The sequence below is a fragment of the Calliphora vicina genome, chromosome 1 (assembly GCF_958450345.1).
Source record: "Calliphora vicina chromosome 1, idCalVici1.1, whole genome shotgun sequence".
NCBI lineage: Eukaryota > Metazoa > Arthropoda > Insecta > Diptera > Calliphoridae > Calliphora > Calliphora vicina.
In genome coordinates this window covers 35,857,613-35,874,322 of record NC_088780.1, presented here as the reverse complement: position 1 = coordinate 35,874,322, position 16,710 = coordinate 35,857,613, and the positions used below count along the sequence as shown (strand labels likewise).

At 34.0% G+C, this 16,710-nt stretch overlaps 1 protein-coding gene and 2 long non-coding RNA genes across 4 annotated transcripts; 2 read left to right on the top strand and 1 right to left on the bottom strand.

Annotated features, from left to right (window-relative positions):
• The first annotated feature begins 4,497 nt into the window (after nt 1-4,497).
• Nucleotides 4,498-6,981, top strand: LOC135951228 (uncharacterized). The gene is made up of 7 exons (XR_010575958.1): nt 4,498-4,579; nt 4,699-4,738; nt 4,796-4,856; nt 5,898-5,958; nt 6,302-6,375; nt 6,610-6,844; nt 6,901-6,981. It is a non-coding gene; the product is annotated as an uncharacterized LOC135951228 (long non-coding RNA).
• Nucleotides 6,982-7,065: 84 nt separating this feature from the next.
• LOC135957634 (uncharacterized) lies at nt 7,066-16,245 on the top strand. 2 transcript variants are annotated; one of them, XR_010576412.1, is made up of 3 exons: nt 7,066-7,114; nt 13,939-15,440; nt 15,539-16,245. It is a non-coding gene; the product is annotated as an uncharacterized LOC135957634 (long non-coding RNA). The 2 variants fall into 2 exon arrangements; XR_010576413.1 differs by lacking the exon at nt 7,066-7,114 and having other exon boundaries at nt 13,732-14,081; nt 15,306-15,440.
• Nucleotides 11,011-13,352, bottom strand: LOC135948845 (uncharacterized). The gene has a single exon (XM_065498300.1). The coding sequence runs from the start codon at nt 13,350-13,352 to the stop codon at nt 11,661-11,663; it is 1,692 nt and encodes a 563-aa protein (XP_065354372.1). The 3' UTR covers nt 11,011-11,660.
• Nucleotides 16,246-16,710: the final 465 nt, after the last annotated feature.

The following is a 16,710-nucleotide window of genomic DNA, read 5'->3' as shown; positions in this document are numbered from 1 at the left end:
GTCAAATTTATATGTTAATCTTCATATATGATAAATGCTCCAAAATCCACTGCAATTTTTTACCAAACAAAAAGAAACGCTCTCTATAGCGATTTGGAAACATAATTCAAATGATAAAAAAGTAGATTTTAAAGCTTTATGTAGAATAGAAACATTTAGAGAAATTTTTCCTTCAATATTATGCAACTAATACTAAACAAATTTTTATTTACTTCTTATATTATTTTTAATAAAACATTGAAATCAAACAATAACCAACTATTTTTAAGTGCATATTTTTTATATTTTGAGAGCATATTTTTCGTTTTAAAGTGCATATTTTATGCGCATAAAACACTTTTTTTAGAGCATATTTTTGGTTGCCCTGGTAATAAGTTACATAGATGAGAAAAAACACCTGCTTTCAAATTTAGACCCTTCTCAGAGAGTTCTCGACCGATCTTTTTGAAAAATTGTGTCTGAATTACTATCCAATAGGACTAACCTTGGTGCAAATTTCATCCCGATCGGAAGACATCGATTTCAAAATCCGCCATTTATATAAAAATTTATTTGTGTTTGTTTGTTTGCTTATTTGTACTTTATAGGAGGCTAAACCGCAAATAATTACTTTACAACACCAGGATTTTGTGATGGCACTCAACTTACAGTAAAGAAATTAATGAACAATCTAATGGTGGCGACCTCGAGGCGCCACGTATTCCGATGATAACTTCGGAAATGTTATTTGATTTTAAGCGATTTCCCATTCGCCTAGCATTTGCGATGGCAATTAATAAAGCTCAAGGTCAGTCTTTGCAAGTGTATTATATCCAGAAAATCCATGTGTTTCATATGGACAGGTGTATGTTGCATGTTCGCGATTGGAAAAATCCACAGACTATGTATATTAGAGTGATCCAAGATTGTATGGACGAAGAAAAATTTCTAGGAACAGGTCATCCCACCCACTTGAAATGTTCTATGTATTGTAGAAACATATGTAAAAAATTAATTTTTTCAGTTTTTGAAAAAATTTTCACATTAAACATTTACTTTTGCAATTTAATTTAAAAGAATCGAAATGACTACGTAATTGTCGTTCTAATGATATATAAAAGACAAAAATTGGTTAAAAAATATTAAAGTTATTTAAAAATTCCCCAGGCCACTAGAGAAATATTAAAATACATTTTTAAAAATTTTGTTAAACAAATTTCAAAATTGTTTGATCATCACATTGAAATTTTTTGAGAATATAATAGGGAATACAAATATGAAAAAAGTATAACAATACCTAACATAATTTTTCCTTACCTGCGAATTAAATTTTGCGTTTTTGAAGAAAAAACATTTTTTGGCCTTGTTTTGGCGAATGAGGCCAATTTCCTTGCTGTTATGCATTTTAAGTAAAACCTATTCAGAATATTATAGCATAGATCATTTTAAATATAGTCTGAAAGTTTTATTAAAATCGGAAAATGGTAACCCTTAAATCATGAAGGTCAAAAGTGACATTTTTCAATATTTGGAATTTCTCATGAAAAGATAGCGAAATGTTATATATTTTTGGGCCGATTTTAATGAAACTTAAGAAAAATATAACATAAAGCACAAAAATAGAAATAAAAACTTAATAGCACTTGGGGTTAAAATAACCCACAACTTTTAAAATTAATTTAATGTCAAAATTTTTACAAAAACTGAAAAAATTTAATTTTTCCCCCTTCTAAATGCACGGGAAAATAAATTATTGAAATTTTAAAAGAAAATTGTTTTTGATCATTTGCACAGTTTTTACTAATTTATTTGCAGAACACAAAATTTTTTCGTCCGGCACTGGCTGGACTAATTAAATAATAATATTAGATATAAGATTTGAACCACTTATTGTTAGTTCATTAAATAATGAAGATACAATAAATAAATGATGAAAAAAAAAAAAAAAAAAAATTTGCAGTTTAGATTAACTGTAGTAAAAAGGACTTATTTGGATAATGTAACTTTACGTTTTTAACCTAAATTACTTCTATATTCGTTTTTAATATAAACAAGTAAGAAAGTATAGTCTGTCAAGCCCGACCATATGATATCCTACACCATTCTATTTACATATGTACCAATCGCAATAAAATTAGGTGGCCTGACTTCTGTATATATGAAACCTATTTGTGCTGAATCTTATTAGAATACCAAAATTTTTAAGAAATCTACACTCATTCAAATGATTTTCGGAAGTGGACATTATATGGGAGTGTGAAGTGGTGTGGTGTGTAACATGTTTGTACGGAAGACAAACATAAATAAAACAAAACAATGAGTGGCCAGATTGCCAGCGGCGCTGGTATGCCCGCGTTAAGCTCGGCTGAAGCTCGCCGGATGGGGGTGGTTCTTGCCGGCAACCTGGACCATGGACACACACTAACACAAAAAATCATACCAGCATTGTATGTTGGTCATATGAATAGGGGCTCGAAGTAATAGCTGCATCTCCCTACCGGTCATACCTATACACAAATGTATTGCCCTCCCACTCGAGGTTTGACCCTCGCCATGACGTCCTCTTCTTGACGTCCCAAACCATACCTGCAACTTAAATTTCCCCTACTTACCGCCGCTTAAAATTTAATTTATTCAATCATGTTAAATGACAACACTCATAATATTTCATTTATACGTTATAAAATTAATCATTTCTTTTATTGATAAATTAATAAAATTCAAATAAAGTTTAATTTTAAATAAGAATTCAACAAGTAAAATGAAAATAGAGATTTTAATTAAATAGTAATATTGATTATAATTATATTGATATAATCATATTGATCGGATTCTAAACTTTATTTACAATAGGTACATATATTAATCTTTTAGCAACATTTATCAGGTAATTACAGGTAATTTTCTGTTATATATATATATACATATTTATGTAAACACTTATGTTATACTATACTTTTTATAGCTTTTTTTTTGTTATCTATCGTTATCCTAATAGATTTAAAATTTACTATTGAGATTCAACCCTTTTGCACAATACACTGCCTAACAAAACTAAGGGACCTACGAAATGAGCTCACTTTTTTTGGACCCTACAATTCCTTCTCAATCTCATTCGGAATTAATTAATAAGGTAACTCAAATAAATTTTAAATCTAATTTTGACCAAGAAAAAAAAAATATAAGTATGTATATAACAATTATGTATACGTATTCATATTATATTCACAGATACCTGTTACTGATGGATGTGATGATATGCTGATGAATGTGATGGATGATGACTATTGCAGAGGTGGGTGATGACTTCGGTGAATGAGGCTGGCTATTGCAGATGGTGATGAATGTTGACAGACTAGGATGACCAGACTAAAAGGATGGCGGATGGCTTACGGAAAAGATGACAGATGATGCCTTTGAGGATGATGGCGGATATAGAATTGGGAGGAGGTAATTGAAATTGGCGGATGATTGGCGGATGAACTTGGTAATATGTGGCAGATGAAGAATTTAGCGGATGTGGCTGACGGAAAGTGGCGGTTTTATAGGTAAATTAATATTTATTGTTTTTCTTATCTGTTCAAATTTTTAGTTCTTTTTATTCTTAGCTTTTAATTAGTTTAGGTTAAGTTGTTTTCTTTTTCAGTTCTTTTTTTTTTGTAATTCTTATTTTTGTTTTAGTTTTATTTTAATTTAGTTTCTAGATATATTCAGTTTAGCTTTATTTTAATTTTTAGATTTAGCTTTTAGTTTTGTTTTAACTTAGTTTCTCTTGATTTATTTAGGTTTATATTAACAATTTTGTATTTTAGCTTTAGTCTTTATGTTTTAGCTTTAGTTTTTATGTTTTTACTTTTTATTTTAAAATTTTAATTTTAAATTTTTTTTTTGTTTAAACTTGTTTTTTTTTTTTCTTGTTGAATGCAAATAAAGTTAATTAAATTATTCACAAAAATTTCACAAAATTTGTTTTAATTATTTTATTATCGGTGCGCCACCTTACCACTTCTCAATCAATACCGCAGCCAAAAAGATCGATCTCAAGGTAAACTTTTACCTCATCACCTCGGTGACATTTCATCTTTTCCAGGCAAAATAGATTGTCAGCAATCTACTTTGCCTGGCGCCTGTAATTTGTTTGTTTTTGTCCATCCTTCTAGTCTGTTTCCTTATTTTTTTTTATTTGTCAAAATCACTTTGACACTTGTCACCATCTCGCGTTGCCAACCTCTTTTCATACATCCACAGGGTGCACACGACAAACCCAACCATTTCTGTAATCCATTTATGGATACAGAATGGGAGGGAAAAATAAGCAGCCTGATATTTATGAACAACCCTAATGTTAAATATTTTCTGGGATTTTGGGGATTTTCAAATTCCCATTTATAAAAAAATATCTTCTGGTAACACTAATCGGTTACTCACCACGATTCATAAATACAACACTGTATTAAATTTTTTACCATGTGGCAACTCTCAACTGATCAGCATGAACAAAGTAAATTAATAAAAAAAACGGAACGGGAGGAGGAGGAATAAAAAAAAAACTACGCATGTGTAAATGCGTAGTAAATTTTTCAATGGTGGTGATCAATAGGTAAGTAATTACTAATGAATTTTTATTTATTTATTGAATTTAATAATTTTATTTAAAAATTTTTAAGCCAAATTAGGACATGATAATAATTAAAATTTTTTCTTATATTTTCTTTTCAGGAAAAGACGAAGGATGCTGCAGATTCTGGTGTAATTTTTGGTAAGTAAAACTTAATTTAAATATGTAACTAGTGTAGTAATTTTTTTTTTCTTTCAGGAATGTGACTACCGTTATTGGTTAAGTGTGGGAGTAATTTCTGGAGCTGAACATGATCAAGGTAAGTAAAATGTGTTTTAAAATAGTGTTTAATGTAAAAAAGTGTCGCGATAACAATAAAATATATTGTTTAAAATTTTAATGTTTTTGGAAAATACAGTGAGTGTAAAAAGTGTGTAAACAAAATTAAAATGTGATAAAAAAATTTTAATGAATAGTGAAATATATTTCGTATCGGGATAAGGATAAAACTAAAAATTATTTTTCCAGAAATTACAGTGCGGTACAAAAGTGAAGTGTACAAAAATTTAAGTGAGAGAAAAAAAATATAAAGAAAACGAAACTATGGGTATAACGGATTTATGTCGGTATAAAGAAAAAATCGAAAGTGGAAACTACAGTGTGTGACAAAAGTGTGAAATAAAAAAAATTAAAATAGTGTAACTATGAAATTTACAGTGATCGCAAATAAAAATAAGCAAGTGAAATGAAAAAAAAAATTTATTTACAGTGAAAAATAAAAGTGGTCTGACAAAAAAAAATTAAATTTTGATAAATTAATAAAACAAAATATTTGGTGAGTGATGTTAAGGAATTGGTGTGATAAAAACTATTTTTGGAAAACACAGTGGCGACTATAAGTGAAAGTGATTGTGAGAAATAAATTTAAGAAAAATGGAAATTATTGAACAGGTGTGAAATAAATAAAACTCATTTTAGATTTTTACAGTGGTGGACATAATTTGGGAGACAGTGTGAAAATAATATGAATTTTGTGAAATAAAAAGTTCTGAACAAAATTTTAAAAATAAAAGAAAGTGATAATAAAAATTAAAATTAAAGAAAATTGCCGTGAGTGTTACAATTTCAAATAACAAGAAAATGAATTCGGATCAAAAAAAAAAAAAAATAAATTAATTAAGAATAAAATATTACAGTGCGCGAAAAATTTTATGTTTACAAAATAAATTAAATGCAATATAAAATGAAATAATAAAAGAAAAGTGAAAATAAAATAATTGTTCTATTTACATAATTCCTGCTTTTAATTTAAAATTTTAGAACTTTACTAATTCTTTGATCATTTTTCTTTTATTTTCAGATTTTAAAAATTCAATTAGACCTTGGAAATGGCCTTGGACTTCTGACTCCGTTCAGGATTGGTAAATATGAGAAATCCTATATAATAAAATATTCTATTAATATTTTTTTTTTCTCTTTTCTTTCCTTGACGATTTAATCGTGAGCAAATAGGTAGAAATGTAAGGACTAAGTTCACCCAAAGCTCTTAGACTAATGTCTAGAGTCTTTGGCGAGAAATACCCCTTGTCATTTCTACAAAAAAAAAAACCCAAAAATTTAACAAAATGTAATTTTCTGAAAGGAATTATAAAAACAAGATTTCGTTTTCGTGCAAATTTCAGAACATCCTTTCAATAATATTACATACGAGCTAAAAACTAATTTAATTTGCCAAATTTACTAATAATATTTTATCTTCCACAGGTTAGAAATTCAGTTGAAGCCTGAGTCGAAAGATTGAAGATACCATAATTTGAATTAAATGGCTATTCAAAAAGGTAAGTACAAATGTAAATTTAAACTTATACTAACCAATTAATTAGACATTAGAAATTATTTGTATTATTAAGCTTATGTATCTAAATTCTGATTGTTCAGAATAATCCATTTTCCTAAACTACTAGTTTTTGTATAAAAACTATTGAGTAAAAGTTCCGTAAAATCCATTTCCCTAGACAATTTTACTCTCAATTAAAAGATAAATTAGATTAGTAATGTTTCTTTTTCTACAGGTTCTCTGAAATTCATTGGTCCTGCTAGGGACGAACCACAGAAAAACTATGATGCCAAAGAAAATTCATGCTCAAAATAATGAATAAAAATACAAGGCATTTTACCAGTGAAGACTCTGGTAAGCTCCGGTTAAAGAACCCTGTGGCAAATGCAAGGACTAAAACCACCAAAGCTTTCAGACCGAAGTCGTAGATCTTTGGCGAGAAGTACCCCTTGACATTTCCACGAAATAAGGTATATAAATAAAAAAATAAAAATTAAAAGGTGTTAACGTTTATTTTCCCTTACAGGTTCTTTGGAATTCAATTGCCCCTGAGAAGGACGAACCATTGGGAATAAACCTTCAGATGCCAACCAAAAGAATTCGTGGGAGTTGGCAAGTATATGAAAAATTTTATTCAAATTTAAAATATATCAATATAGAATCCATACTAAAGTCTTTCGAATTTATTTCAGATTACAACAACAACGACTACAGCAACAAATGTGAGCAGAAATATCTGGGTGAGTACTACAAAGCAAAATATAAAATATTAACAAAGTAGATAGTAGTGCTAGTATAAATAAGATTCGATAAGGCATATTATTTTTCCATTAATGCAGAATTCTGTGGTAATAACACATATTTAGTTAACTATAATTGCAAGGTCCTAAATAACTTGTTATTATCACGGAATTCTAATGAATTGTGTTTGGCTTGGTTATAGATTGTATCATGGTCAAAACTGGTGTTTCTGTACAATCAATCATTCATATCATAGCCCATTAGGATCTGCTTTAAGAATGAACAATTACATGTTGGTCTGCCAATATGTATAGTACAATTATTTAACTTTGGTTTCGACTTACTGTAAGATCGGACTAAGAAACATGTTATTACCTTAGGTGTCTAATAACCTCTAGCTTTGTATGGCATAGTTCCCCAAAAGTTCTGATGAGGTTGCACCTAACAATAGGGTAATGACGGTTACAAATGTAACCAGCTAGAAACGTAAGTTTTTAGTCGAACCAAACAAATAATTATTCATTCTAAAAGCTATGGATTTCACTGGTTTATGATAAGAAAGAAAGATAGTACAGAACCCAATACTGCTCATGATACCTCTATAACCCCGCCACCCAGTAATTCATTGCAATTAAATAAGAAAATAATTTCAAGAAAAATATGCGATTAGATCTAGCTAATGACCGCGACGGTACTAAAAACAAAAGACGTAACAACTTCAAGAAAAACTTTTCATTACATGACCATCACCGCATATGTTTTCGACCTTGTTTCACTGAGATAACTCTAAATTCTAGATTAATGCCTTTTTTAATGAGAACATCTAGTATTTCATTATGAGATACTGATGATATAAGACATTTTATTTTGCAACAACTTGCTGTAAGATCGGTCTCAGATGGATGTTACCAATCTAAATGACTAACAGTTCCCAGTCCTTAATGGCATAGTTCCCCAGGGCGTTACTAAGGAATTGCATTTATAGTTTGGTGACGGTTACAAAAGTAACCCGCTTAGAAACGTTAGCGTTTAGTTGGCAAAACAATGAACAAAAAAAAATCATTTTCAAGGCATAGTTCTAAAATTAAAAAATTATTTCAATAAAACACGGAAGAATTCGACATCGGTAATTCGTTATCAATAAAGACATGAAAAGAAAAAGATTTTCTTTTCTAAAACGCACGGACTCGCTTGGACAGAAATGTTAGGACTAGAACCACCAAAGATATTAAGGCTATTGTTTTAAATCTTTGGCATGAAATACCCCTAACGATTTCCCCTGAGTATCCTCGACCTCATACAAACTATTCCCTACTGGTCTTACAATCCGACATTTAAGAAATTTTCGAGCAAATTTAGCATTAAAATTATTCTTAAAGTCGCTTTGTTGGAAGTTGCGACGGTACACTTCCTGACCGGGTATGAATTTAACCTGCCGACAGCGCGTGTTATAAGTTTTCTCGTTTCGAGCGTAGGCCTTATGTAGATTTTCGCGTATCTTTTGCCGGATAAGTTCCATTCTGGCTGGCTTAGGAATGACGTTCATTTCCGCGTCGTTTAAACTTTTGAGTTTACGCGCCAAACTATACACACTACCATGTCCAATCATATTCATACCAAATAAGGCAAAATATGGCGTTATACCAATCGATGTCTGCACCGAAGATCGTAATGAAAACTCAATTTCTGACAAATGCTTGTCCCATTCGGTGTGGTCATCTTGCAAATACGATCTTACGGCTGCGAGAATCGATTGGTTCACGCGTTCTGACGCATTCGCTTGTGGTGAGTGTATAGCTGTGCGAATATGTTTAACACCAAAGTTTTTTACCATATCCTCAAATTCTTTGCTCACAAACTGTTTTCCGTTGTCGGATACAATTGTTTCCGGAGTACCGTATTTGTGAAAAACCTCCGAAATTAAAAATTTTATGACGTTTTTAGCGTTGGCCTTCGGCAAGGCTTTCAAGAAAACATATTTTGTGAGGTGGTCTAAAACGATAAAAATGTACACGTTTCCGTTTTTAGATCGCGGGTAAGGACCAAGAAAATCTATGAATATACGCTGGAATGGTCTTTCACTTCTTGTTTCGGCACCCATTGGTGGCCTAAGCGTTATATTCGCAGGTTTAACTTCCTTACAAGTCTGGCAGTTTCTCACGAAATTTCTAACATGCACATTCTGATTTGGCCAATAAAAATATTCTTTTACTCTATGTAGAGTCTTACCGATGCCTCCATGAGAAGCTTGTGGGGAGTCATGACTCGTCTTTACGATATCTTCAGTCAGCTCTAAAGGTACCCACAATTTCCATGCAAAATCTTCACTAATAGGCTCTCCGGTATATGGCTTGGTGCGTTTATAGATAAAACCGTCGACGACCTTTAAATCGGGTAATTGTTCCGAGTTTTTCTCTATGGTACTTATCAAATTCAAATATTCTTCCGACCGAAAAGCGTCCGAGTTCATATCGACGAGCTTGGGCACGTTTAGCGAGATTTCGTCCATATCGTAGCGCGACAGGGTATCGGGTACGACATTTTGCTTCCCCTGCCTGTGCTCAATCGTAAAATCATAGGATTGTAAATGTAGACTCCATCTAGCTAAACGACCAGTTAAGTCCTTATGACTCATGAGCCATTTCAGACTGCTGTGATCCGTAATGACAGTAAATGGCATCAATTCTATATAGGGCCTAAACTTCTTAATCGCCAGGACTACAGCTAAGCATTCACGTTCAGTCACTGAGTAATTTTTCTGCGCTGATGTTAACTTGTGTGAAAAGTATGCAATTGGGTGTTCTCCCTCAGAATTATCTTTCTGAAAAAGGACTGCCCCAATGCCTACATCAGACGCATCACACTGAATGTAAAAATGCTTATTGAAGTCAGGATGGTTAAGAAGCGGACTCGAAATCAGAGCTTCCTTGAGGCGATCAAAAGCGACTTTAGCTTCCTCCGAAAACTTGAATTGCTTACCCTTCTTCAGCGTTTCAAAGATTGGAGCCGCGATGGTAGCATAGTCTGATATAAATTTTCTATACCAGCCTGTTGCTCCCATGAAACTCCGCACCTGTCTTGCTGACTTAGGATAAGCAAAACGAGTTATTGTTTCCACCTTAGCCGGATCAGGTTTTAGTTTGCCGCCTCCTACTATATACCCTAGATATTTTAATTCCTTAAAGCAAAATTTAGATTTCATCACATTGATGGTCAGTCCTGCGTTTGCTAAACAAATAGATACACGTTTCAGCAAATCCAGATGTGTCTCGAATTCTGGAGACACTATCAAAAGATCATCTAGGTAGACGAAAACCCTATCACGAAGTGCTGCGGGGATCACTTTATCCATTAGACGGCATAACCTTTGGGCAGCATTACACAACCCAAAAGGCATGACCGTAAAATGGTAAAGTGGTCGTCCTGGCACCGTGAATGCGGTTTTCTCCTTACTAGATGAGTCAAGTGGTATCTGCCAGAACGCGTCTTTCAGGTCGACACTAGAGATGTATATAGTGTCTCCCAAACGACTGAGCAAACCTTCAATGTGCGGCAATGGATAGGCATCCTTGACGGTCAGTGCATTGAGCTTACGAGCGTCCAGGCATAACCGGTTCTTCTCGCCTTTGCGGACTAGAGTAACTGGGTGACTCCATGGGCTCTCACTAAGCTCAATCACACCGAGGTCAAGCATCCTATCCAGCTCCGCGAACATTAATTTTTGCACAGCCGGAGAAACAGGATAGTGACGATCTTTTACTGGATTAGCATCACGCGTATCTATCGAATGCTTTTCTAAATTTGTTTTGCCTAATCCTTTCTTACTAAAGCAGGGGAACATCGATATGACTAAATCTAATTTTTGTTGCTGATCATCTGTCAGCTTATGGGTCACAATATCTACGGTATTTTCTGCCTCTTCACAGAGACTAATTCCATTAGTCGTAAGACTATCTAAACAGGCAAACATTTTAAAAACCTTCATGAAATCGACACCCAAGAAAAGCTCTCGATTCAAAGTAGGCACTAGATAAAAATCGATAACATTTACCGTATTATGGAACGAAACTTCTGCCCTAACTCGGCCGACTATGGGATGGACTGTTCCATCCGCTGTTTTAATAACAGTTCTGAAGTCTTTTATCGCGAGACCGGTTTTGGCAATAAACTCCAGACAATTCTTTCCGAGACACGTTACGGTAGCGCCACTGTCGAGAAGACCCACTATCTCTTGACCGCCTAATTTTATCTTAGTGTAAAGCCTTGAATCTTCTCCTTCGTAAAGAGAAGCTGACGCGATCTCGTTACGCAGTCTTTTCCTAATTCTGTATCGTTCGCGGGCCTTTTTAATCTTATTTGATACTTTGCCGAATATTCTATTTTTGGCCTCATTATACTCTCGAATTCGAATATGTAGGGGTTTGAGTTCCCTAAGCCGAGGCTCCGGTTTTAACTCAAACTCCGACCTATTCGAATTCTTTAAAACCCTTATTTCTGTTCTCACTTGTTGTTGTTGCTGTTGTTGTAGACCTACTTCTACTGGGTCTACACGTCGGTGGACCTCGCCTCCCCAGTTCGAGACGGGTTCCTGGGCCGGTTTCCCTGGCATTTTGGACATTTGGGTGCCACTACATTTTCCCTACCACACCTAAAACAAAATGTCCTAGTTATGGGTTCGGGACAATCCATAAAACTATGGCCAACGACCTTGCAATTCCAGCAAGTGTAATGGCTGGTCGACCGAATACCATCTACCTCCAAGTCTATCAACGACTGCTCATCTTCCACACAGTACAATTCGTTTACCCGTTGAGCTGACCGTTGATACATTTGTCTCTGGTTGGCTAACAAGTTCTCAGCCCGCCTCACTTCTCTGCAGAATTCTGACAACGTTTTCAACCTCACTGAGAACATCATCTGCGCCAGCGATGGTTTTAGATTGCCTCTCATGATCTCTACAATCTGCTCTTCCACATATGGATTCTGCTGCTGGTTTCGCAATTTTATCACAGCATTATAGAACTCATCGAAGGTTTCTTGTGGCAGCTGCCGTCGATTTAAAATGCGCATTTGAATTTCATGCTCCTGCTCAAATCTGCGGTACTGAGCCAACAAAGCTTTCTCGAGTTCTTCCCAAGTATTGATATGGACGATTTTTCGGTAGTCCCAGTACCAATCCAGGGCTGGACCTTCTAGCAGTATATGGAAACTGCGTAGGAGTTCGTTGTCTGTGCAGCTGTAATCTCTCCTCAGCGCTCCCACTCTAAATATAAATTCCTGCACGTTTATAGTTTTGTTTGTGCCATCAAACTTCACTCCCCATTTGGCCAACTTAAATTTGTCTAAAGGCTCCTGCCGCCTTGGCATCGACATTGCGAAGTTGTAGCTTTGTGGTTGTTGTGGCGGTGGTTGAGCTGCTGACCCAGACCAGGCGTCCTGTGGATACCCAGGCTGGGTGTTCTCATACCTTTGATACCCTTGGTATTGTGGTATGCCTTGGTATGGAGCTTGGGCTTGTGACGGCGGTAACTGTGGTGGCTGGACATACGGCTGGGCTGGTAGTTGGTAACATGGCAGAGGATTTTGCTGCTGCAGAAGTGACTGTTGTTGTTGATATTGCGTTACTGCAGGTGTCTGGCGTGTATATGCTTCAACAACTTGGGGTGCATGTTGCCCAATTGGTACGCAATTTGGTGCTGGTATCAGTGGTGGTGGCTGAGCATAACTTTGTTGTACATGCGATACCTCTGGCTGCACATACCTGGATGTGTTCGCTTCCCGCGAGGTTCTTGATGCCTCAAGTGGTGGTAAATCATCATTTACTCGAGAAGTAGGCGTTTGTGTTTGGTTCTGAGCGGACAGAGACAAAATGAGCTGTTTGACGTCATTAAGTGCTTTTTGTATCTTATCGTCCACTTCTTTCATCAGTTGTATTTGTTGAAAACCGACAGAAGCACTCACAATATTTTGCACGTCTCTGACTTGTAGTGCCTGTTCCGCTCGTTGATTAACTTCTCTCACTTCTCTGCGTATGTTCTGAGCTGTCTCACTCAAGAACGTCGGGGAAATTACAGTTTGATCTGCCTCAGAACTGATGGACAGATCATGTGATGCTTGTGTGCTGAGTACTGGGTTTGTCATACTGGATGCCGTGGTAATAATTGTACTGACTGCGGGATTACTAACAGTAGCGATAGACTCGGTGGTAGGAGTATTGGTGGAACTAGTCGTAGCCATGGCGTTGTTTTGCTGTAACCGACTCGCACTACGTGTTACAACCATGAAACCGAAAACTTTAAATTATATCTAAATAATTTTTAGTGAAGAGGTTTTTAAAATATAATCAAATTTCGCACCAAATTCAAACACACAGAATCTTTTGCCGAAAAATAAAAAAGGTATATAAAAAAACAATTTTGCCTTTTCATGGAAGGAAAAGCAAAACTAAAATAAAAAAAAAATTCAAAAAAAAAAAATAAAATAATCAAATAAAAAAAATTAAAATAATAAAAATTCAAGCAAAATAATTCAAGAAAAATATAAAAATCAAAATAATAATGGGATAAGATCAAAAATTCAAATAAGAAAACCGATAATTAAATAAAAGTTCAAAATAAATTAAATATCAATCAAATAATATGTATAAAAAAAAAATCAAATAAAATAATCAAAAATAAAAAAATCAAATAAAGGAAATCAAATATGATATAATATGCGGGCGGCTTTTTCGGGAAAATAAAGCCTGCAGGTAAGGATGTCACAATTTACATTGCTGATTTGTGTATAAATATGACCTAATTTTTTTTTTTTTATCTGGTTTCAGGAGATGCAGTAATAAAAAAAGGAAAGGAAATTGAATGGATTTAAAATGGGATAGTACTGGTCGATTGTTAGGGTGCAGCAAACATTTGGATTAACATCCCGGAATATTTGGACTACCCTAACCATCTCACAGTGGACAAAACGGTAAGTCACTAAATATTTATTTATAGGGATTTGTGTTTTGGCTGGTTAAGCTATCCTTTCCTCACAACTTGAGCAAATCTACATTTCGTTAGCTATATTTATAACTCTTATGAGAGCCTCAAGCTGTTAGGAAAGGATAGGCTGGTGAATCCATAATGCTACATGACTATATTGCCCACACCATACGTCGCAACGCGAACCGGACTTGGTTGTCCTGCCGTTCGGGACTTACGTAGGTGTGTACAATATTGGTCATGCACTATTAAGGATTCACACCTATGGAAAAGCAATAAAAAAAACGGAAAAAGAAACTCAAAAATTATTTGTCCAACTGCGTCGCTACAGCTTAGGGACTCTTTGCATTGACCTAACTGGCCATACGCAGTTGCGACAAATCAAATTTGGAATAAAATTAAAAAGTTAAAAAAAATTAAAAATTCAGGCTATTGGTCTACTTCGGGCCCCACGTTGGGCGCCATTTTGTGAAGTGGTGTGGTGTGTAACATGTTTGTACGGAAGACAAACATAAATAAAACAAAACAATGAGTGGCCAGATTGCCAGCGGCGCTGGTATGCCCGCGTTAAGCTCGGCTGAAGCTCGCCGGATGGGGGTGGTTCTTGCCGGCAACCTGGACCATGGACACACACTAACACAAAAAATCATACCAGCATTGTATGTTGGTCATATGAATAGGGGCTCGAAGTAATAGCTGCATCTCCCTACCGGTCATACCTATACACAAATGTATTGCCCTCCCACTCGAGGTTTGACCCTCGCCATGACGTCCTCTTCTTGACGTCCCAAACCATACCTGCAACTTAAATTTCCCCTACTTACCGCCGCTTAAAATTTAATTTATTCAATCATGTTAAATGACAACACTCATAATATTTCATTTATACGTTATAAAATTAATCATTTCTTTTATTGATAAATTAATAAAATTCAAATAAAGTTTAATTTTAAATAAGAATTCAACAAGTAAAATGAAAATAGAGATTTTAATTAAATAGTAATATTGATTATAATTATATTGATATAATCATATTGATCGGATTCTAAACTTTATTTACAATAGGTACATATATTAATCTTTTAGCAACATTTATCAGGTAATTACAGGTAATTTTCTGTTATATATATATATACATATTTATGTAAACACTTATGTTATACTATACTTTTTATAGCTTTTTTTTTGTTATCTATCGTTATCCTAATAGATTTAAAATTTACTATTGAGATTCAACCCTTTTGCACAATACACTGCCTAACAAAACTAAGGGACCTACGAAATGAGCTCACTTTTTTTGGACCCTACAATTCCTTCTCAATCTCATTCGGAATTAATTAATAAGGTAACTCAAATAAATTTTAAATCTAATTTTGACCAAGAAAAAAAAAATATAAGTATGTATATAACAATTATGTATACGTATTCATATTATATTCACAGATACCTGTTACTGATGGATGTGATGATATGCTGATGAATGTGATGGATGATGACTATTGCAGAGGTGGGTGATGACTTCGGTGAATGAGGCTGGCTATTGCAGATGGTGATGAATGTTGACAGACTAGGATGACCAGACTAAAAGGATGGCGGATGGCTTACGGAAAAGATGACAGATGATGCCTTTGAGGATGATGGCGGATATAGAATTGGGAGGAGGTAATTGAAATTGGCGGATGATTGGCGGATGAACTTGGTAATATGTGGCAGATGAAGAATTTAGCGGATGTGGCTGACGGAAAGTGGCGGTTTTATAGGTAAATTAATATTTATTGTTTTTCTTATCTGTTCAAATTTTTAGTTCTTTTTATTCTTAGCTTTTAATTAGTTTAGGTTAAGTTGTTTTCTTTTTCAGTTCTTTTTTTTTTGTAATTCTTATTTTTGTTTTAGTTTTATTTTAATTTAGTTTCTAGATATATTCAGTTTAGCTTTATTTTAATTTTTAGATTTAGCTTTTAGTTTTGTTTTAACTTAGTTTCTCTTGATTTATTTAGGTTTATATTAACAATTTTGTATTTTAGCTTTAGTCTTTATGTTTTAGCTTTAGTTTTTATGTTTTTACTTTTTATTTTAAAATTTTAATTTTAAATTTTTTTTTTGTTTAAACTTGTTTTTTTTTTTTTCTTGTTGAATGCAAATAAAGTTAATTAAATTATTCACAAAAATTTCACAAAATTTGTTTTAATTATTTTATTATCGGTGCGCCACCTTACCACTTCTCAATCAATACCGCAGCCAAAAAGATCGATCTCAAGGTAAACTTTTACCTCATCACCTCGGTGACATTTCATCTTTTCCAGGCAAAATAGATTGTCAGCAATCTACTTTGCCTGGCGCCTGTAATTTGTTTGTTTTTGTCCATCCTTCTAGTCTGTTTCCTTATTTTTTTTTATTTGTCAAAATCACTTTGACACTTGTCACCATCTCGCGTTGCCAACCTCTTTTCATACATCCACAGGGTGCACACGACAGGAGCTATGACTAATTATGGACCGATCGTAATAACATTTAGTGACATGACTTTTGTATATATATAAATTATTTGTGTTGAGTTTTATAAGAACACCAATATTTTTAAGAGATTTATGCTAGTTAAAGAGATTTTCGGAAGT